General features: G+C 33.5%; 1 protein-coding gene across 12 annotated transcripts in view; it reads left to right on the top strand.

Moving 5' to 3' along the window:
- The window catches only part of BIRC6 (baculoviral IAP repeat containing 6), a 311,805-nt gene that overhangs the window by 268,908 nt on the left and 20,193 nt on the right, over window positions 1–22,704 (top strand). For 11 of the 12 annotated variants that reach the window (XM_077135017.1, XM_077135019.1, XM_077135024.1 and 8 more), the window contains 4 exons: window positions 14,730–14,875; window positions 15,503–15,613; window positions 19,497–19,714; window positions 21,318–21,479. In XM_077135017.1, coding sequence (XP_076991132.1) covers window positions 14,730–14,875; window positions 15,503–15,613; window positions 19,497–19,714; window positions 21,318–21,479 — 637 coding nt within the window. Of the gene's footprint in view, window positions 1–11,923; window positions 12,097–14,729; window positions 14,876–15,502; window positions 15,614–19,496; window positions 19,715–21,317; window positions 21,480–22,704 lie in introns of those variants that run through there. The other variant, XR_013164578.1, reaches the window with a different exon arrangement.

The following is a 22,704-nucleotide window of genomic DNA, read 5'->3' on the forward strand; positions in this document are numbered from 1 at the left end:
CCTTAAGCAGAGTATTTTAAATGTTGTCGCATTGTACCTATTATACAGATAGATGCTAGTTTAGTCAATAATTGATGTCAAAGACATCTTTCAGTGTCAGTAAGTATATCTCTCTGACATTGTATATAGATGCTCTGTTTTACATAACCATCTACTAGTAGGCATTTAGGTTATTTCCCGTTTATAGTAACCTCATATATTCGTCTTTTGGGACTGATAGAAAAGATTTAGGGTAGATTCATAAAAGTGGGGATTTGGGGGGTTTGGGATTATACCTGTTTCATTTTGAAACATACTATCATATTCCATTCTATAATCTTTTTTAGTAGTCAGGAGATTTGGGGGTTTTTTGTTTGTTTTTGTTTGGAATAACAATGAAATTGGATATCTTCACAGAATATAATAGTTTTAAATTAATTTTTGTTTTATTAGGTTTATAACCTCACTGGATTCAGGTGACAAGTTCTGTTATCAAAACTCCTTTTAAGTAACCTAGAAAACTTTTTCCTTTCTCTTAGCAGAATCTGTTCAGTTTCATTAAAGATGAAATTAGCAGACCTAAATCTGATTTTTAAGGTATTGACTAATACTGCCAATGGAAGTTTATTGTTTTGTCAGTGGTATTTGAGTCAGTTATTGCTCTGCCTGTTGTCACAAATATTTTAAGAATCTAAAAATTAAGAAACTATGTAGGTCAAATAATGGCAGAGAACTGGTCACTAGAGGAGTAGCTTTTGTCGGTCTTTACATTTTACAGAGACATTGATTTCTTAAATAATCCTGGCTTTATGGGTTTATTGTACTTTCATTATCACTTTAAAACTAATGGCCCAACTCCAGCTATTGAGAACAATAAATTAGAGATTAAAAGAGGAGTCAGTGGGTAGAAATCAAAAAAAGCTATAGGTTCATACTTTTCTATTACAAGGGAAGGAAAATACGAAGATATGTTTTCTTTGATAGTTTGATTTTTTTTGTGGTAGAGAAGAAAATAATGTTAAGTCTGGTTCTGTCCTCCCTGGTGGCTCCCTAAAATCTTTTTAACAGGTAACCTAGGAAGTCAGCAAAAGTATATAAAAATAATGCATTGTCATAATAGTCGCATTCTCTGCCCTGGTCATCTGTGTCCCCTACTTCTGAACAGTTAGCAGGTAGTTCTTGACAGATCAATTAATGTATTATGCACAGAGCTTTGAACTTACCCTCATGTCTAGAGGGGGGAATCTTTCTGCTTGTATCTGTTCTTTGTATTTCTGTGCTTTCACATGCAGTGTACAAGTGTAAAACTAAAACTTGAAAATGTGTAAAACTTTGAGTTTTTCCCCAGGGTCATTTTATTTCTTAGATGAAAAATTGTGTAATGATTTGAAAAGTTGTTATATTATAGTGTGGTTAGTTTTGTTATCGAGGTGAAAACAAAATCAGTAAAATAAGAGTAATTTTCTTCATCTTATATATTTCCTTATACTATAATTTTCGTTGAAACTTGCAAAAATGGAGTTATAGTCTTCTAAGGCATTGGATTGAATGGAGTTTATATAAGTTTGAACACTTGGAGTGCTGTTTTGGTCTATTTGCTTTTCTTAAATTAATGTATTTCTTGTTCACATAGCATGCAGTATAATTTTTTTAATGGAATTTGACTTCTGTACAAAATGTATTAATAATTCTGTATGAAAATTTAATTTCAGTTAAAGGGTTTCTGAGTTCCATATAGCTGGAACTTTTTATTTGATTGACTTTACAAATTCTTTCCTTATTTTTTTTCTTTCCTTATTTTAACCAGAAAACAAAATCATGCTTCACATTTCTAAATTATGCAACAACAGAACATGCATATTAAAATAGTACTCACTTTTCACAGAGCTATTTCATTTATGCTTTTAAATTTTATCATTACAGTTATCCTTTGCAGTACCTCTTTTCAGTAACCCTGTTTTACTTATGAAGAAACACTACCAGCATGTTTAGTATTGGAGGTTGGATATGATGCTTCTAAGATCCTTCCTGGTCTCTGTTAAACTTTTTCTTAGAAAAAGAAAGCAGTGAAAACATATTGTTATACCTACTTTCCTTTCAGACTTTGGCACACTAAGAATTCACTTTATACTTAATGGAGAAAAAGGGTAAAATTGATTTTTTTTCTAGCCTGTCAAAGCTTAAGATGTATTTCTTTCTATATTTTCATTATAATGGAACTCAATGTGGTTGATAAAATAATCCAATCTCCAGTTGAACTTATACCTTCAGAAATGTTTAATTTTAGCAAAAAGGGTGAAATTAACGATAGACAAATGTTCCATAGCCCAGAAAATTTTTATAATTCTTTTGTCTCTGCTCTCTTACTAATCATAAGGTGACTAAAGTGACCCTTTAATATAGATTTTATGAAATTAGGTAAGACAGAAACAGATACTAGTTTACTAATTATATTCATATGCCTATATTATATATAATTATAGTTTTATTCTTGTTAACTTATTTCTCTTTTGGCATATTTTTTCATGTTTAGTTTTGTGTTTTTCCAAGCATAAACAAAGGCATGCAATTTTTTTTCCTTTGAATGAAATTTTATTGTATTTAACTCTTTGGTCATTTTAGGTAAAGAAAGAATAGATCCACTATGTACTCTACAAATCTCTAGATGATGATTATAGTTGCATATAATGATTTTCATTACTTCATATACTAAGTACATCAAACTAATTGCAATGAAAATCATTATATGCAACTATAATCATCATCTAGAGATAAGTTTGATGTATTTACTGTATTTTATCTTCGGTGGGGGAATGAGTGAAATTAAAGAAAATATTTGACCTTACTACAAAGAGAAAGTTTTCTGTTACTGGTGGGAATAACCTAGTTGGGATTAACCTATTTAAATCCAGTGCCTAAACCCATTTAATTTTTTTTTTACTTTTTAAAAGAGGCATTTAATAAGTTGCAAGTTAACAGTTTTTAGGCTGTGGAAATATTCCAGTTAAGACAAGCCTATAGAAATGTCTGATCTAAGGCATCCAGGGAAAAATACCTTGGTTTAAGAAAGCCAGTGAGGTTCAGGGTTTCTCTCTCAGCTGGAAGGACACATGGCAAACATAGTGACATCTTCTGTTTTCCTCTCCAGGCCTCTTGTTTCATGAAGCTCCCCAGAGGAACCCACTTAATTTTGATTACATAATTCAAAGAATGAAGGAGACCATAGAGATCAGCTGACTGTCCCTATGCCCCATAGCCTAAAACCTTCTATTAAAGGAGATGTAATGACATCATTAAGAAGCTCAAAAAGCAGAGCATAGTGACCTGCCATATACCATACAAAAAAAAGCAGTAGATCATAACCCTGTTTTTATACTAATTTATGTACTAAAAATTCATAGCTGTATTCAGATAGGTGGGATCTAATGAGGTCTCAAGAACATTATTGATTCATTCATTTAATAGGTTTTATTACATTTTCACGGGATCGTAACAGGAGAATTAGACCCATTTCCTAAGTGGTTAACAGACAAATTTGGGGAAACAATAACCAGGCAGTCTTAATAATGGTATATAACATATTAGAAGTGCAAAACAATAAAGGAAGAACCAGTCCGTATTTGGAGATCTAAATAATAAGTAGGAATTAGTCAAAAGAAGGACAGTGGATAAGTTTACCAGACTGTGGAAACAATATGAGCAGTGAAAGAAAGTATTATATATTCAGGAAATCTAAAGAAGTCTAGTGCAGGTGAGAGTGCTGGTGGGAGTACAATGCAGGTAATGGTAGTGGTGGGAGATTTAGTGAGCAGGTGCTAAAAGACTGAGTGTATTAGAAACTTAATTACTCTTAGAAGTAGTGATGAACCATTGAGAAGGTTTAAGCAGTAATCTGATCCAATTTGCATCAGAAAGGTTGTTTTGCCAGTGTAGGAATTACACTGAATGTTGGGGGTAGGAAGTAGAACAAAACAAAACTGCCATTGGAAGAGAGTTTCATCCTTTCCATCTCAGCAGGTAGAGCTGTATATGCGTGTCCTCTCTCCATACTGCTATTTCTGTGGACTGAGAATTTGGCATTCATCAGCTCTCATGTGATAGACTTAATAGAAGGGGTAGTTCCTAGGTAGAAATGCATTTCACATTCCAAATGTTTGACCTAAAAAAAATAATAATAATCACATAATTTAAGCTTTTAGTCACTTACTAACTGCATTATTCTGCTTGTGTGTGTGTCAGTATTGGCAACTATAGATTTATTCCCAAGACTTTCTTCGAAATAAGTGCTATAGCATAAATAATTCTGGGAAGTCAGCAGTTTGCCAAACCCAGATTTCTCTGCATATAAACTGTGGCTCCTCTGATGATCTAGGTTCTGAGTCGATTTGTTCTGTCCCCAGGGGGGCTCCTCCCAGATCTCTTATTCCAAGATTTTTCTGTCTAGTCTCTCAGTTTCCTTCACCACAAAAATTTACAGTTTTGGGGAGTGCGCCTGGATTGAAACTTCTCCACATTCTGTAGTAAAAGTCTGGTCCTTAAGGTAGAGATTTGAAATTATCTCTTTTACACCCTGTTTCTATCCCCAGGCCAAAAAAACCTCTGTGCCTGAGCTGCTGCTGTTGGGTTGCTGTGGGAGTGGGAGTGACAGTAGCAAGCTTTTCTCTGAGTTACACCCCTACTCTAAGAGCTGAGTGCTCTGTGGAAGAGGGTGGAGCTGAAGAAGGGAACACCCACCTCTCAGCTGCACTGACCCCGAGTTCTTAGCCTCAGCAACAGGCAGCGTGAGAGATGCCAAAGTCCTTCTCTTCCCAGTTAGGAAGCCCTTTGAGAGCTCAAGGGAGAGGAAGCCCTCTATTCTTTTTTTGCATGGGCAGGCGCTGGGAATCGAACCTGGGTCTCCGGCATGGCAGCTGAGAACTCTGCCTACTGAACCACCATGGCCCGCCCCCTCTTTTTTTTTATGACTGCAGCAATCTGTGGAATCTCTGCCTCTGAGGTGGGAGTGGGGAGGGAGGGAGCAGTCTTGGTTTCAAATACCATAGATGGTGTCCTTACTTATGAATTTCCATAGATTTTCCTGAACGTTTCATTTGCCATTTAATGCTTTAAAAAGCACTCTCAGGTTTATTATTTTTCATCCTGCTCCATGAAATAGGCAGGAAAACATTTATTTTCCTTGCTTTACAGAGAATGAAACTGTTCATAAGAGCTAAACATTAAAACCTTATTAATCATGTGATTATTAGATAATAAAGCTGAGATTAGCTCCCCGGTTTCTTGATGTCTCTTATGTTCATTATGAAAAATAGCATTTATGAAGAAAGACAGGTTGATTGACACATAATTCAGATACTTCTTTTTTTTTTTTGCTTCCATGAAGACAACCTTTATTTTACTTGTTTACATATTTATTTTGGATATGTCTTACTTAGATTAAGAGAAGACAAGAATTTGAAAAGCAGTGTATCCCTTTTATTATATATATATATTTACATAACCTTTTCAACCTACATTCAGTAACTCCCTGTCTCTCCTGTTAGAGAAGGGTCCTGCAAATTATGGTAGGCAGAAAAGGCTTTTAGAAAATAAAATATTTAAATTGATCCATTACATTCTTCAGTTTTCTTGAGTACTATAGTAGAAAGTAGGAAAAAAAATAGAAGGAAGAAAAACTGGTATTTCAAGCAATCAGACTGTAATAACCTTAGTTGATAGTATACTGCTTACATTTTTTTGTTCCAAACAGGTACAAAGTAGGTGTAAATGATCCTTGTGGATACTTTTCCATACCTTAACAATGTTACTCCTAATAATCACAGCCAGTGTTTATTTAAACTCCCTGAAACTTATTAAGTCATCTCAATTAGGCAAAATAACCCTGGGCAATCAAGATCTAGAGGGAAGCATATTTCTCAGAAATATTGAATAATTGTATCTCAAGTACACTATTAGAATTTAGAACTGCCAATTCAAGATGGAGGACATGCAGTGTGAAGAGTTATTTAAAAGGAAACAGAAGTAGACTCAGCATATGAACTACAGATTTTGAAGATGAGCTCCTTAGAAAAACAATGATGTAAACAGCATTAGGAACAGAAAGGAAAAGGGAAGAAGGCTTACTATAATGTGAGTTCGCTTATACCAGTTCTTTACTATGCTGTCACCCCTACCCTAAAAGGAAAAATAAAGCTATGAAAAGTATTTTTAAAAATTGCAAACTGTTAAAATAGTTTATTAAAGCAAAGTGCAGGCAAATGGTAGCTTTGAAGAAAGCGAAAGAAGAACATGTTTTAGATTATTAGAACGAAGTAAATTTCTTTGCAGGAAGTAGGAGGTTTTCCCTGTATCTCAGAGAGAGGTTTTTAAAAAATGCAGTCTGCTTTTGTGGTGGCTACGATACGATAACTAACCCACTCCAAATGAAGTTTATGGAGACAAAGGATAAGGCAAGTGTGGGGTATAGATGCAAGCTAGTCAGCACAAAATGAACTTATTTTGGAGCGGAACAACTTTGTTGCAGACCCATCCAATCAATCTTGGAACATTTCTAATCTACTCAACATACCAAAGTCAATTCCAAACTCTTTCTGTGGGCTCCAAATTATCCCTTCTATCCTTATTCCATTTGCTACCCCCATATCAGACAAGGCAGATCTGCAACACTGAAAAAAACAACAATGGTATATTTTAAACTGTTCACTTTTAGGTGTCTCGCCCCATTCCCTGGCACCCAACCATGGATAGTAGTGGGTGTAAAGTAAGCCTCTTTCAGAGATAATACTTTATTACCCCGCTTTTTGGGAAAAAATAAAGAGAAAATTTATACATTTTATAATTTCAGTGTTTGTGAAAAGCAAGCTGTTCCTTACATGGTACTCAGCAAGACTTCATTCTAACAACCATCAAACATTTCAGACAATAAACAATGAACAGAGAAGCCTTCAGTTCCAGCTTCTAAAGTATACAGAAATGGGGTTGCACGGGTGGTTTAGTGGTAGAATGCTTGCCTTGCATGCAGGAGACCAGGTTTGATTCCCAGACCATGCACTCAAAAAAAAATTAGTAATCAGAAAGATCAAAATTGCCCTGGTATTTCTCTAAAAATAAGCCAAAATAGATTTTTTAATCCTAGGAGTTATGAACTTACACAAAAACACTACTTGTGGGCAGGCCACGGTGGCTCAGCAGGCAGGAATGCTTGCCTGCGATGCCAGAGGACCCGGGTTCGATTCCTGGTGCCTGCCTGTGTAAAAAAAAAAAACACTACTTGTCTCTCCCATGGACAATAATGCAATCCACTCCATGAAAATCTCTACTCCAAGGGAAATGACAATTACGAGAATTTTAGATAAAAGTCAAAGCCATTATTATACAGGTTGACTTTGTCTAATGAAGCCGTTCCTCTTTTGAGGTATTACTGTTAAAAGGGAAACAAAACAGAGCAGTTTCCTTTGACTTAAAACTTTAGGACCCATAGACTTTTTTTTTTTTAACTTTTTTATTGTATAGTATAACATATATACAAAGCAAAGAAAAAAAAAGCAGTAGTTTTCAAAGCACTCTTCAACAGGTAGTTACAGGACAGATTCCAGAGTTTGTCATGGGCTACCATACCATCCTCTCAGATTTTTTTTCCTTCTAGCTGCTACAAAATACAGGAGGCTAGAAGGCTTAAATATTTTTTTATCATCACAATCGAATTTTTTTCCTTTTTTGTGAAAAATAATATATATACAAAAAAGCAATAAGTTTCAAAGCACTGCACCACAATTAGTTATAGATCATATTTCAGAGTCTGACATAGGTTATAATTCCACATTTTAAGTTTTTACTTCTAGCTGCTGTTAGATACTGGAGACTAAAAGAACTATCAATTTAGTGATCCAGCATTCATATTCATTTGTTAAGTCCTATCTTCATTGTATAACTTCACCATCATCTTCGATCTTTCCATCCCTCTCTTTAGGGATGTTTGGGCTATGGCCATTCTAAATTTTTCATATTGGAGGGATCTGTCACTAATATGGATAGAGAGGTGCAACTATCTGATGTTCTGGAGAAGCTGGGCCCTCTAATTTTGAGGACTTATCTGGACCAGGGACCCATCTGGAGGTTGTAAGTTTCTGGAAAGTTACTGTAGTGCATGGAACCCTGTGGAATCTTATATATATATATTGCCCTAGGTGTTCTTTAGGATTGGCTGGAATGGTCCTGGTTGGGGTTTGGCAGATATAGGTAGCAAGGTCTACGTGAAGCTTGCGTAAGAGCAGCCTTCCAGGGTAGCCTCTCAACTCTATTTGAATTTTCTCTAGGACCCATAGACTTTTGTTCCTTCACTAATGGCAGTGTCTTTCACTCTAACAGGGATCTGAAATGAACCAATGATAAAGCAGTGTAAAGAAAAAATAAAGTAAGGGGCCCATTGCTACCTTCTATCAAAATAGGTCTTTGATAATTTAGGTTTTACCCTTACCTTACCTCACACCTGATGGGCACCTCACATTCAATAATTGTTTTTGGGTGCTCCAGAGAAACAGAATCAATATGATATACATATGCAAATATTAAGAAACTTATTATAGAAATTGCTCACAGAACTATGGAGATTGGCCTGTTGAAATTCTGCAGAGCAGGCTATAAGTTGGAAACTCAGTGAAGGTAACAGATTCCCCCAGGAGAAGCTCGCTGTTTGGAGTAGAGATAGAAATTCTTCTTTCTGACTGCTGAAATCATCAGTTTTATCTTTAAGGCCCCCATCTGATTGGATGAGAAGTTTTCTCTCATTGCTAAATGCTGTCTCCTTTGTTGATTATAGATATAATCAGCTATAGATGTATTCAACTGACTAATGATTTAAATTCAGGAAATAACCTCACAGTAACAGTCTGGCCAGTACTTGCTTGACCATAATTTATCCAAGAAGACACATGAAATGAATCATCACAGTAACCTATTCTTTTTATACAAAGATTTTTAGAGGTATATGGGATTCTTCTAAGAGTGCATCCAATTCAGATCTTCTTTTTTTTTTAATAAATGAGGAACACAAGGCTCATAGAGTTTGTGACTTATTCTAGGTTCTCTGATACTTAAAGGCAGAGCTATGATAAGTACTCAGATCTCCTAGTGTCCCAGTTGAGTACTTATTCACTACTTCATACTTACTTCCAGAAGACAATTGGGTTTCACAGCATCAAGAATAACTAAAAATGGGGGAGATGGGGATTGAATGTTGACTTGTTTCTTTAGAATGTATAAAACTTTTTTGAATGTTGACAATGAAGTAAAAATGTCTTTTAATTGGGAAAACAAACTTCATTAGTCTGAAGAATTTTTAAGTTAGCATTATGATAGGATATTTAAAGGCACCATATTTTAAAACAGACTAAGCTTCACTGTGTTTTGTGGTCTGTCTAGTACACGAACATGTAGCAACTTCATATAATTATCACCTAAATGAGTAAGTCAGTTTTAAAAACCTATTTGATGTTTTTCCTCTGCTGTCTTTTTAAGTTGATTTGACGTTTACTTGCTTAAGTTTGGACAATGTAGTAGTGGTAAAAAATTTTTCTGAGTCAGTCTCTCTCTTTCACACACACAACACACATACACTATTATTTTCCCATCTTCTGAATTTTAATAACTTAGTATACTTTTTATTTCTAAAGTTTTTTTAACTCCTTTGTCAAGAAATGTTTAAAATTAGAGTTTATATGACATTTAACGAATAAGTAGGGCATTCACCAGTTATGAGCAATTTTTGATCAACATTTTCTTTTACAGCTATTAAGAAAAATAGAAAGGGCGGGCCACGGTGGCTCAGCAGGCAAGAACGCTTGCCTGGAGAGGACCTGGGTTCGATTTCTGGTGCCTGCCCATGTATAAAAAAAAAAAAAAAGAAAAATAGAAAGAACTGGAAGCATATCTAGTTACCCCCACTAATAAAGGAGTTGGTAGCATGCCAGCCTGTACTATCTCAAAATAGTCAAAGTATAGCTGTAGTAATTTAGTTTCACTTTTGAATAAACATAGTAGTTATTAACTTCCTCAGACCAAGGACAAAGACAGTTATTTTGTTTCTGATCTTCAGTGCAGACTTTTGCTTCAGACTCCACTATGTAAATATTCATATTTAATGTATTTGACATTTGGCAATTTCACCAAAAATTTGAAAACAGTGCTTGTTGCCAATCAGTAAGTCTTAATTGCTAATCAGTACATAACACAAATGACTGTCTTCAGTGTTCAGTGCACTGGACGTCGAACTCGCCTTCACAGCAATAAAGCATTCATCAGTGAACCCATGTTCCTAACTCTCGTGAAGCTTCTACCAAAAGAATTCTTCCTGGCGGGACGAAGTTTATCTTATTTTATAATAGTTTAATTCTCTTGTAGAAATACCCCCACTTCCTTTTAATTTGAGCTATTAGTTGACCTACTGCTTAAAGGCATATTTTCCATCAAATTCTCTTACTTTAGCCCCCTTACACCTACTCCTCTAGGTCTTCAATCAGTTAAGAAAGAATTTCAGTTCTAGCCTCCCTACTTTTGTTTTCTCTTAGAAAAGCACTTCCTAGTTTATCCTCTTTTAGCTCTACCTCCCAGAACTCCAAAAGTGAAAAAGACTTGATTTCTTAGCCAAGAAACTTTTGTTGTATCCTTTTATTTCTTAGTTTCTTGAGGGCGGGGGGCGGTGTTCCGACATTTTACTTGGTGATAGAGGTAGAAATGCCAACATTTATTTTAACATCTCCTCTTTGATTGCCTTAGTTGGGTTTTCCCTTGATCAGTTGGGGAAACATATATTTATGGCAGCTCCATTCCACCGTAGCACCCAGTACATGTATTGTGTCCTGTAGTGTTTAATCTGGTTTTAAAATTATTATATTTTTTCTAATCTAGAAATCATGGTATTTTAAATGACTTCCTGTGTAGCATTTAATCTGGTTTTAAAATTATTATATTTTTCTAATCTAGAAATTATGGTATTTTTAAATGGCTTCTTGTACCTATGTTTGAGTGTTTCTTTCTCTCATACTGCTCAGTTTTGTTGCTTCACGAGAGGAATTTTTTTCAACCTTCATTTAAATCATATTAAAAACTAAAAGTGTTAACTTCAATTTAGAAGTGGTTGAATTAAATGAAAAGGGCTCATAGAGTTAAAAACTAAGCTTTAAAGTAATCACATAAAGCATTCATCCAATAGAGGTCTTTACCCATTTTACTAGTGCTTTTAAGGATCATTTAATGCTTTCTGGAGACATTTGAAGCAAACAGTTATTCACTTAAAAATCTTTCTACTTTAATCTTTAATCTTAATTTGCCTTAAACTGTAATTCCTGGCAAAGAGCTTTGGAACTGAGGGGTGTGATATAATGTATTGTTTATAGGTAATTGTAGACATTTCATTCTCTCACAGTTTTAGAATCTTCCTGTAAGGTATTAATTCTTAATAGTTCTTAATCTGGCCATTTCAGCATGTACTCTTCAGATTACTTTTTCAAAGTGGTTTAGCTTTTTAAATGTTTATTTCAACTGTGTGATGGTTCTGGCTTTTAGAATTAGGAATACAAGGGGTTGATGTGGTCTTTCTATTGTTCTACCAAGAAAATGTCTGTTAAGCTGTCTTCAGTTTATGGATTACAACAGAACATAATTCTGATGTGGAATGTGTAGACTTACAAATACCTAAATTCGTATGGGTGGTAGTATCAGCAGAAGCAGTTGATATAATTAAATGTTGAGGTATGGGTTTTTTGGATTGTTAATTTCTACAAGAAAGATTTGCCCATTCTGCTCACATCCTAGTTCACATTTTCTGTCACAGAACCAGAATTTGCTTAATTTGTTAGCTGGTTAGTGGAATTCACAGCATAGTGGAAAATGTTTGCAGATAATTCTATGCAATAGTAGAAACTTCAGTTGCTTCCTCGTATTTCTTCAGGGCAGTGATCACAACCAGATTCAACGTATGCACAAAGCAGCGGATACCATGGTAGCGGCCGTCGCTGATTGCTTTTACCATGTTGGATCCATTGTCAGTCTCAAAGACCTACTTCCAGCTAGGTGCCTTGAACTCAAATAGCTTTTCACACAGACTTCAGGATGTGAGCCAAGGTATGGCCTTTTTTCATGAACTGGGCCTACATATGGGTTAATAGAAAACTGCAACTTTTTAGAAAAGAAACTGCTGGCTTTAGTTTAATGTCAGACAATGACCAGTTGCAGTTATCATTAGGCAGGCAGTGTATTCTTCATGTATTTGAAGTGCTCTCACCTTTAAGAGATGATCCCTTTATTTTTCTATATGTTTTTGTCAAAAGCACCAAGTAAAAATTTCTCATTAGAACCTGCTCTAAAGGTCTAAGATATGTTTGCTTTATGATTCAACCATTGTCTTTAATGAGATGCATATGATCATTTCTTTCACACATTTGGTCTAAAAAATAGTAATTGTTAAAACTTCTGTGGATCCTTGCATGATTTTAATAATAGGAATTTCTCCTAATAATGATCTTTTTAAAACTGGGGTTAGGAAATTGGTATTCATAAATAAGACTTCAAATTTAGAATTAGTAGTTTTCTAACGGTAACTTAATGTTTGGGTGTGAATAGAAAAAGGCCCTAAATTGCATTGATAGAGTTCTCTTTCCATTCTAGAGGTTCTTGTTTCTTCAAGGAGAAAAATACCTTAATTCTGGGGGTGAAAATGAGCTTCACTCCTGTGTCTTTCCTTTCTGTGACAAGATGTGTTTCTTTAGTAAAATCTTACCTGAGAGTGCATTGGTCACCCTGATGATGTTAGATTTTAGAGAACCATCTGTATTTTACTGTGGCTGTAACCATAACTCTTCTGTTGTTCTGAAACTACTTGTGGTTGTTTTCCTATCATGGTTCAGTGGCCCTATTATGAATATTTTTCAGGCCCTGGTATTAGAGAGAGAATCATTTACAGTTGAGGAAAGAGCATCCTTGTAAATTCAGAGGGAGTACTTTCAAGCAGCTTACATATTTCCTTGACTCAGTGTTTGACACTGGTGGTTTCTAGCTGTTGATAATAGAGAAGTTGGAAATCTGTTTGTGTGCCTCTACTAGAATCATATCTTTGTTAGCTGTCATCATTTCATAGTTATAAAAGATTTAATATCTTATTTGACACTAGCAGTAAAAATGTCTGATATTTCAGTCTTAAAACATTTAGATTACTCTTCTTACGCAAACATGTAGCACATGTACTCATATACATATACACACACAGAAGCTGATGGTTGAAATGTTAGACAGTATAACATTAGTCATGTGGTTCCCCGAATGGCAAAGGAAAATGGCCATGTGTTTTCTGTGGCTTCTTATACTTCAGTAAAAACAAGAGGGCATAGGAGAAAAGGCAGTCTCAGTATCGCATTATGCCTCTTCAATTAAATCATCTTGCCAGGTGAGGTAGTATATACTGTATAAATAATATCTGTGGATACTAGTAGTTTCTTAACTGTAGGAACCAAATTAAAAGCACATAAGTACCCCATTTACCCTTGCTACCACCTGAATGGTTCTTCTTAATTTATTGTTTATCTGCCTATAGTTAAGCACTGAATTGCTTCTGAGTAGATTGTTGTCTGTAATAAAGAACAGTTCATTTGTACTTAGTTGACATAATCATATTTTCTTAAGGACCCTAAACCTCTTGTTACTCTTTTTATAGTTTTCCAAAGCTCCATGCCCACTCTGTGAAATATTGTCTTAACTTAATGTCAAGTCCTTTTGTTGATAGACATGTAACTAGAAGAAGTGATATATATAGTTTAGGTCATGGCTTAAATATCTTAGCTTAACTCTTTTAGATACCTTTGTATGATTTCAATTTGTTTTAAATTATTTTTATGAATTAAAGACACAGATTTTAAATGGATAAGCAGTAATGTCATAATGTTTACTTATTTGAGTAACAGGTACTGAGAGATGAAATACAAAAGAGAATACTGGCGTATTTAGTTGTTATTTTCAAGGAATCATGTAATCAGCTACTTCACTCATATAAGAAATTTAATAAAATATTTTGACAATTTATATACTGAGAACTTGACTGTTATGACTGCAATTTGATATGAGGTTGGGTACATTTTTAGACATTGCCTAGAAATAACGCTAGAATATCTTTAATGGCCCAGTAGATTATGCCTAAAACTTAATATTTAATTGAAGGTTCTGTGTATGGAAACCTGTTATATTTAAGATATACACAATAGTGAACCTTCATTTTACTCTGAATTAATTCCTCTTTTTTTTGGAAATTAAAATACTCTGTGAAGGAAATACAAGTAGCATTAAAATAAGAAACCGTATATGGTTTTTTGACTTATAAAACAGAGGTCAGATGTTTTACTTTTGGATATGGAATGCCTGTGGTAATAGTAATTACTCAAAGTTTTTGTTTTGAAAGGTATGGATTTAAGGACACCTCAGACATCTGAACTTGTTATGTTATGACATTTCTAAAACATTTATCTCTAGTCTGTTTTTGTATTTGAAGGGAAAACTTAGTCAACATTTGCTTATTATCCTAAATATTGTCTGTAGCTTCAAAAACAACAAGTATAATGCCACTGGTATATATCATCAGTATGTCAAATGAAATGCAGACTATTACTTTTATTTTTAACCACTATTATTGACTTAGAGAAAGTGTTTATCTTACAGCCCTAAAATCTTATTTTTCCTTGCATTTCTTTCCATATTAAAAAAAATTTCAGATCTAAAAGGGAAAATGTTAAAACAGGAGTAAAACCAGATGCATCTGATCAAGAACCAGAAGGACTTACTCTTTTGGTACCAGACATTCAAAAGACTGCTGAGATAGTTTATGCAGCCACCACCAGTTTGCGACAAGCAAATCAAGGTACCGTAGCTGCTTTTCATTTTTTCATTTGACTGAGAGATTTTTCCATTTGCCTGCTGAAAATCACCTTACTTTTCCCACTTTATGCTTTAATGGTTTTCAAGTGAGTTCATTTACTTAAAACTTTAATTCTCTATCAGGTTTTCAGTTAATTATAAAATAGTCTCTAATTACAAAATATTTATCTCTACTATGTGTGATTACTTAAGATTAAATTTAGTAGGCTGATACCAAGCATCACAAATTTCTCTTTTCCTTCCACAGGTCATAAAAGTGAAAAATGTCATCTTTAAATAGGAAATACTTTAAGCCTGTATATGAGAATTTAATTTAAATTGATGTTTTTCATATATTAGCAACAGAAGATATCATTAATTCTGCATTGCCTATTGTTTTTGCCTGAATGGAAGAAAATTAATTTTGCATTTTAAAGTTGATAAGGTTTTTAGCCCTATTAGTTGTGTGTATGAAATGAAATGAAATCTTTTCTTCTCAAAATGGTACAAATAGGAAAGAATTGTGAAGAGGTTAGCAAATTTTGGGGATTACTCTAGAAGTGAATTGTTCCTATTTTTAATATTCTGAAATATATACTCATGTTATTTATCTTGAAATATTAAATAACAGAAAAAAAACTAGGTGAATACTCAAAGAAGGCGGCTATGAAACCCAAACCTTTGTCAGTATTAAAATCACTTGAAGAAAAATACGTGGCTGTCATGAAGAAATTACAGTTTGGTAAGTTGAAATTTTAACCTTCATATGTTCAGATCAAGATTTTTAAATTTTCTTAATTTTATGGAATATTTTCTATATATGTGAAAAATAGTCACTTTTTTTTTTATCAGTTTTGAGTTTACATTTATGTATGGAAATCATGAACTCTATAGAGTGGCTGTAGAAACCTAGGGAAAAATAAAAACAAAAAGAAAAGGCCAAATGTCCAAAGAAGCAGGCAGAAAGGGTTGTTCTTTCCCTAGTTCTTTTCGTGACAGCCTGACCTGAAGAAGGCTAAGATCTAGGGCTTTGAATTAGGTCTGCTACTCTTATTTTAAACTTCATGTGATCCTTTTGGGAAAATGGAGTTGCACATTAGTTCAGTTCAAGCCTTTCCCTCCCTAGAACTCTGGGCAAGTAAGGGCTTATGAAAAGGTCTTATCAGTACCCCCTCATAAGGTGTTAGTCTATAAATAAACACTTGAATTCTAAATTTTGATGACCATTATTAACTATTACTGTTTATACTTCTTTTCCCAAGGGACTTAGACTGTAGGAAAAAGGACAATAAAATAAAAGTAAAAAGATTAGAGTTTTATAATACTGTCTTTTGAAACATCAGTATAAATCTAGCTTTTGCTCTACTTATCTCCCAGGTTTGCCATAAAGATAAAATGAAGTTATATATATGAAAGTGATTTGAAAACAATAAATATTCAGTTAGACCTTTGAAAAGATCTTGTTCATCATCTCAAAATTGGGAGAATTAGAGAGCATTATAAACTGATGTTCAGAAAGAAGTTAACAGGCCAAAGGATCCATGATTTTGGATAATTGATTAGCCATTGATTGCTTTTGGCTCTTTTGTTTAGCACTTGAATTCAGAAAATTGTAATAAAAAAAAGTCAAGTTTGTTCAACAATATATTAATAATACAAATAATTACCAGTGTAACAAAAATATTGTCCACATTCAAGAGGAGAATTAATTTCCACCTTTTGAAGAGAGTGTCAAAAAGCTTGTGCAACCTGTCCAGGCTTTGCTTGCCAAGTTGTGCACCCTGGTCAGGGCAGTGCTCAATAAGAATATGGAGCACCTAGTATTACTTCTTACAAAGATGTCATATGGAGTAGTATTAGCCCTGGAAAAAATAATATTTAAAGAATGGGTGTTCCATGAAACTATAATACACAAACAGAGGGCCCTAAGTTAAACCATGAACTTTAATTAATAGTACAATTATAAAAATGTGCTCTTATCATTTGTAACAAATGTTCCACACCAATGCAAGGTGTTGGTGGTGGAGTGGTATATGGGAATCCTGTATTTTATGCATGATTGTTCTGTAAACCCACAATTTCTTAATTAATAAAAAATATTAAAAATAAAAAAGCTTGTGCAAGTGTTTTAAGCCATGAAGCTTCTGTTAGTAAAGTGACAGATTTGTTCCAGGATTCTTTGTGGGAAAGCTTCCTAAAATATATTAGGAGTATGTATTTTTTGGAATTAAGTATTTTAATGATTGTTTTGGTCCACTGACTATCACAAATATGTCTATTTATGGCTTTAAAAACCATAATTTCATGTAGTTAGAACTGTTTACCTAAAAATTCCATTTTTATGTATTCTTTTATCCTTTCAATCCAGAAAGTCTCATTTTACCAATGTGTATATGTTTATGGTTCTAAATGTATGAGAGATTCAGATTTAAAATTATTACCTCCAAGAAATTCGGAGTCATGTATCTAAGACCGGTAGTCATCCAGCCCAGAGGCATGTCTGACACCACATTACATCATAAACTCTCAGTGTTGGGCTGACCTTAAACCTAACAGACTTTCACTACTCATTGACTTTAAGAATAATTCAGGAAAAAAAAAATTTGTTTTTTAAGTTGGTACTTCTTTATAAATCATGTTTTCTATCTATGTCAAATCTTTTCCAATATCATGATTCTCCTAAAACTTGGTATTTAATGATTGCCTCATATTCCATCATAAATATTACATTTTATTTATTTATTTAACCAAGAACTAGACATTAGACTCTTTCCACTTTTTCAGTAATATATACATCTCACTGGCCATTATTGCATATAAATATTTGTATGCATCCAGGATTATTTTCTTAGGACAGATTACCAGAAGAAGAATTATTGAGTCACAGGATATGCATTTTTAGCAGCTAGTCACTATCTTTGATTGAATATTTTAATAATTTTTTTATGTTAATAGGCTTTGTTTCCTCTAAATAATATGGTATCAGAGTTTTCCTCCAGGCATAGAATGGACCTATTTTTCTGTCTGGTGAATTGCTGTTTGTAAAATTCAAAGGAAATTTGTACTGTATTCGGTGAAAGCTAGCAGAGATGGGCAGATGAAATAACATATTACAACTTCATTGATAAAAGATAGTAGTCTTATTGAGATGCAAGACATTTCACCAGTAGCATCTTTATATGCCGTGGGTTGAAGGAAGCTTTCAACACTGCTTTACTAATACTTAATTAAATTAGATTCTACTTATACAGAATTGGTGATAGTTTCTATAAGTAATGAACTAAAATTTCCTTTTCCTTATGAAAGATATGTTTAAAAGAAGTAATACCATGAATAAGATTGTAGCACTCCTATTCTACATGAAGCCAGCTTCACTGGCAAATTGTTAAGAATGTACCTACACATCTGTAAGATGCACAAAAACTGTGACATTGTTTATAGTCTTCCCCCTTTTTTAGATTGTGTAAGCTTCTTGAAGGCAGATACAATTTCCTATTTGTTGTTTGACCTAAAGAGCTTAGCCCAAATTTTAGCTCATTTGCATTTAGTGAGTTCTTGATAACATTTACTTGAATTCATACTAATTATAATATAGTATTAATTTTTTTTTTACATAGGTGTATCTGTATTTAGAATTGTATAGAACAGAGAATCAAAAGTTACCGTAGCCTCTAATGATGGTATTGTCACCAACAAATGATTGTGGTTTTAATTCAGTGTTATAATTTATTTAAATATCCCTGTTTTGAGTGGGCCGTGGTGGCTCAGCAGACAGAATAGAATACTTGCCTGCTAGACCGGAGACCCAGGTTTGATTCCCAGTGCCTGCCTATACAAAGAAAAAAAAAATAGTAATTAAAAATAAATACATAGATAGAGATAATCCCGTTTTAAACCATTGATAGAGAAGGAGTGGAGTTAATCTGAATTAGTAGTAAAGTTCAAATCCGCATTTTTTCTTTTCATTGTATTAATGCTTATAGGTAAAGAATAGTTTAAGGTTCTTCCAAATCTGCCTAAAATTAGTTCATTAATTTATTCTGTCAAAGTACTTAGAACATTTTTTTTCTCCAGGTCAGGAAATATTAACCAGATAATCATCTTTTATTTTATTAGCTGAAATTCAAAAGATTATGCACAAGTAAGTTTTAGACTAGCATTTTTATTCTCTGATTCCAAATCAGTACAAGTATATACTTATTCTGTTTTTTAAAAATGAAATATGAGAATACTTCCTGTCATTTTGTATTCTAAACTATTATAAATGACTTCTTTTAAGAATAAATTTTCTACTATCTTGCATTGTCATTTAGCTACTTGACTAGTGTGTCTACGCTGTAGATTAGAAATGTTATTGATTTTGCTTCCTTTGCATATTCCATCCATCCAGCAGTGTTGATATGCATATAATATGTATGTGTTGAATAAACATTTATAGTTTGCTGGTCTTCCATGTTGCAGTCTTTCCATTTTGGGTGGAAGAAGGGCAAGTGATTTGTTTGTGATTTCTGTCATTACAACAACTATATTCTATTCCGGTTCCATTTTTTTCAGTGTTTTTTTTTTATTTTTTTTGTTTCTTTTGTTTGTTTTTTTGTTTTTTTGTTTTTGTTTTTGTTTTTAAGATACATTTGAGATGGTTTCTGAAGATGAAGATGGGAAATTGGGTTTTAAAGTAAATTACCACTACATGTCTCAGGTGAAAAATGCAAATGATGCAAACAGTGCTGCCAGAGCCCGCCGTCTTGCCCAGGAAGCTGTGACACTGTCAACCTCACTGCCTCTTTCATCGTCCTCTAGTGTGTTTGTACGTTGTGATGAGGAGCGACTGGATATTATGAAGGTAGAAAAGGCAACATTTTTCCTATCTCCCTAGCAAATCTAAGTATGCTAAAATTCATAAAAAAAAATCTTTGTATGAATAGCATTAATTTTAATAAATTTAAGAAAAATTTTATTGATCCTTTTCAGTGAAAGGAGTCCCTTTCTAATGTTAGTTTTGAGTATGTACAACAGACTACTGTTCAAAATAAAATTTATGAAAAAAGAACAAAAGAGCCACCTTCCTTGAACAAAGGCTATGTATAGCTTATCATAGTTTTACAGAATATAAGCAATGGATTTAATGCTAACCATAGAAAAGAAGTTGCAGGATTTCTTCCTTGTCATCCAAGGTACTTCTCTCATGTTGTCTAGTGTCACTCTTCAAAAAGTAGTCTTTTTTCTTTTGTAGGAAACATATATTTTAAAATACATAGTGACTATGAATCAGGTAAGAGCACAGTAATACATAATTTGCATCTTTATGTTTTAACATTGTGGTAATTTAGTATAAATTCCAAGATTGTTGGAATCAAAAAAATTCCAAGGGAAAAAAAAATCTTTTTTAATATTCATGATGTAATTCATGTAATCTGTTTTCCCTAGATACACAGCTGGAAGTATTGACCCTCGGATTTTGAGAGATTTTGTTTGTTTATTTGCTTGCTCATTTTACGTATTTTGATTTTTTTTTTTCAGTGTAAATTGCAACTTTTGCTATTTAGCCACACTTTTACCTGTTCCTACTTATATACAATAGACTCCTTTATAGAATGGCTGTTCAGGGAAGCATTTTCTCCTTAACTGGACCACACAAGTACAAATTGTGACTTTGGTAGTTTTATTCCAAGCATTTGCTATTCCCTAAAGGATCCCAACATAAATCAGACTTGAATCTCATTGAGTCTCTGGTGCCCCTTGTCTCCACAAACCAAAGGCTTTGTTCAGCTCATGCCTTGCACAGTAAATATCTGCTGAAGGACTCAAAAGAAATTCATTAATTCATTCTGGCACTCACTGTTGAACCACTCACTGGTGGTATTCTTGAACCACCAGTAATCCTAAGTGAAATACCTGTTGTTTTCTTAAAACCTTATAGTCATAAGATTTTCATGGGTACTTTTTCTGTTCTGTTTGTCTCGTTAGTCTAGAGACAAATATTAAAAAACAAATTATTTCCTAAAGCAGTAACTTATCTGGAGATTTAAAGCAGAGAGCTGCCATCATATCTTTGAGATAGAATAATGAGTGCTGGAATCTCAGTTTGTTAAAAATACTAAAGTCATGAATAAAAGCTCTCAGAAAAACAGTAACTCAATATTTTTAAAAGGTTACTTGATATTAAAGTATACTTTACTGCTATCGATAAGGCATTTTTCTTTTAGTATCCCATTTTCATGAAACCCTTTTCACTTTAATTTTAATACAAACCATGTCCTAATCCTGTATTGTTTTTAACTTTAAATTCCAGATTGAACACATTCTGTTATATATATATATATATATATATATATATATGATATAAGAAGACAGTTTTATTTTATGCCAGGTTGGGTTTTTTTCCTGTAAATATCAGTATTTAGAAATATAACATAGGCTCTTGTGTCTTTATATATGTTTATTAGGTTCTGATAACTGGCCCAGCAGACACTCCTTATGCAAATGGCTGCTTTGAGTTTGATGTATATTTTCCTCAAGATTATCCCGGTTCACCCCCTCTTGTGAATCTAGAGACAACTGGTGGTCATAGCGTACGATTCAATCCAAACCTTTATAACGATGGCAAGGTAATGTAACTGCATTATTCTGTTCCAATATATTGTATCCAAAAGCTCCTTGTAATTTGAATAGAAATTTTGTTTTAGTTATCTTCTCTTCCCTGAGCCAACAGTTTAGATTGAAAAAGGAGGGAGAAGAAAGCTGAAAGGGGCAGAAACGCTACAGTGTTAAGAAACACTTAGTTTTAAAAAGTTACTGAGGAACCAATTTACTCAGTATATTCCACGGTTGATGGACAGCTGTCCCCACTCAGATACCATAGAACAGGTGTCTCTTTGTACCTCCCAACTTTTTTTACTTTCCACATCTCCATTCCTATTTATTTTCTCACAATTACCTGAAAATAGGTGAATGGCAAAAGCCTAGTGCTTTCTATGTTCCTTTTTTGCCTATCATAACTTTTCTGCCATCATAACTGCTTATTTTCTGTGATAAATGTAATTATCAACTTATTTTTAAGGTCTAAGTTTATTTAAAACGTTTTCGTCTTTGTATTATAAGCAGAAACTTGCATTCCAAGCCCCTTCCCCCAAAAAACAACCTGATAAAACGATATAATAAAAATCATCTCATTACAGTAAATCATTTAAAATTAGCTTTGAAATAAAAATCACCACTTTTCTACGTAAATTTGTACCATTTTGGGATTTTAACCATCATGTGCTGAAAATATTCGATGTTTAAAAAACACTGGAAGATGAGAAGAAATATATATACTTCATAAGCAGACATGATAATGTAAAAATATCAGCTGCTTGAAGTTATTCTTTTAATTAAAGAATCCCCCACATTTTCCATTGGTTTTGCCTTCTTAATTTCACCAGTCACAGCCTGCTTCAGGTCTGTGGTTACAAGTTATCATTTTGTCCCCATCATTAGCTCATGTCATAGTTTTCTGAGTTTATTGCAGGAGATTTAACCACAGGCAGATCTTGGTTCCCTTGGGGTAGAGCAAAGAACAGGTATTGAGTAGCTGAGCAGAAAAGTGGAAATATATTATAAAAAATTGAATATAGAGGCAGATATGAAAATCAAGCTCTCTTCTATTAAGCCATATCATGTCAGAATTTTGAAAGAGATTTACAATAGTGGAAAACAATACCATTCTTCTCACTAAAATTCTTTGTTATTTGGAAAAGTTATTTTTTCATTAAAAAATATTATTTATGTTAACATTTAATAGGTATCCATTCATTTTCCATTGTGTACAAATTATAATGCCAAACAGATTTG

The sequence above is a fragment of the Tamandua tetradactyla genome, chromosome 17 (assembly GCF_023851605.1).
Source record: "Tamandua tetradactyla isolate mTamTet1 chromosome 17, mTamTet1.pri, whole genome shotgun sequence".
Lineage (NCBI taxonomy): Eukaryota > Metazoa > Chordata > Mammalia > Pilosa > Myrmecophagidae > Tamandua > Tamandua tetradactyla.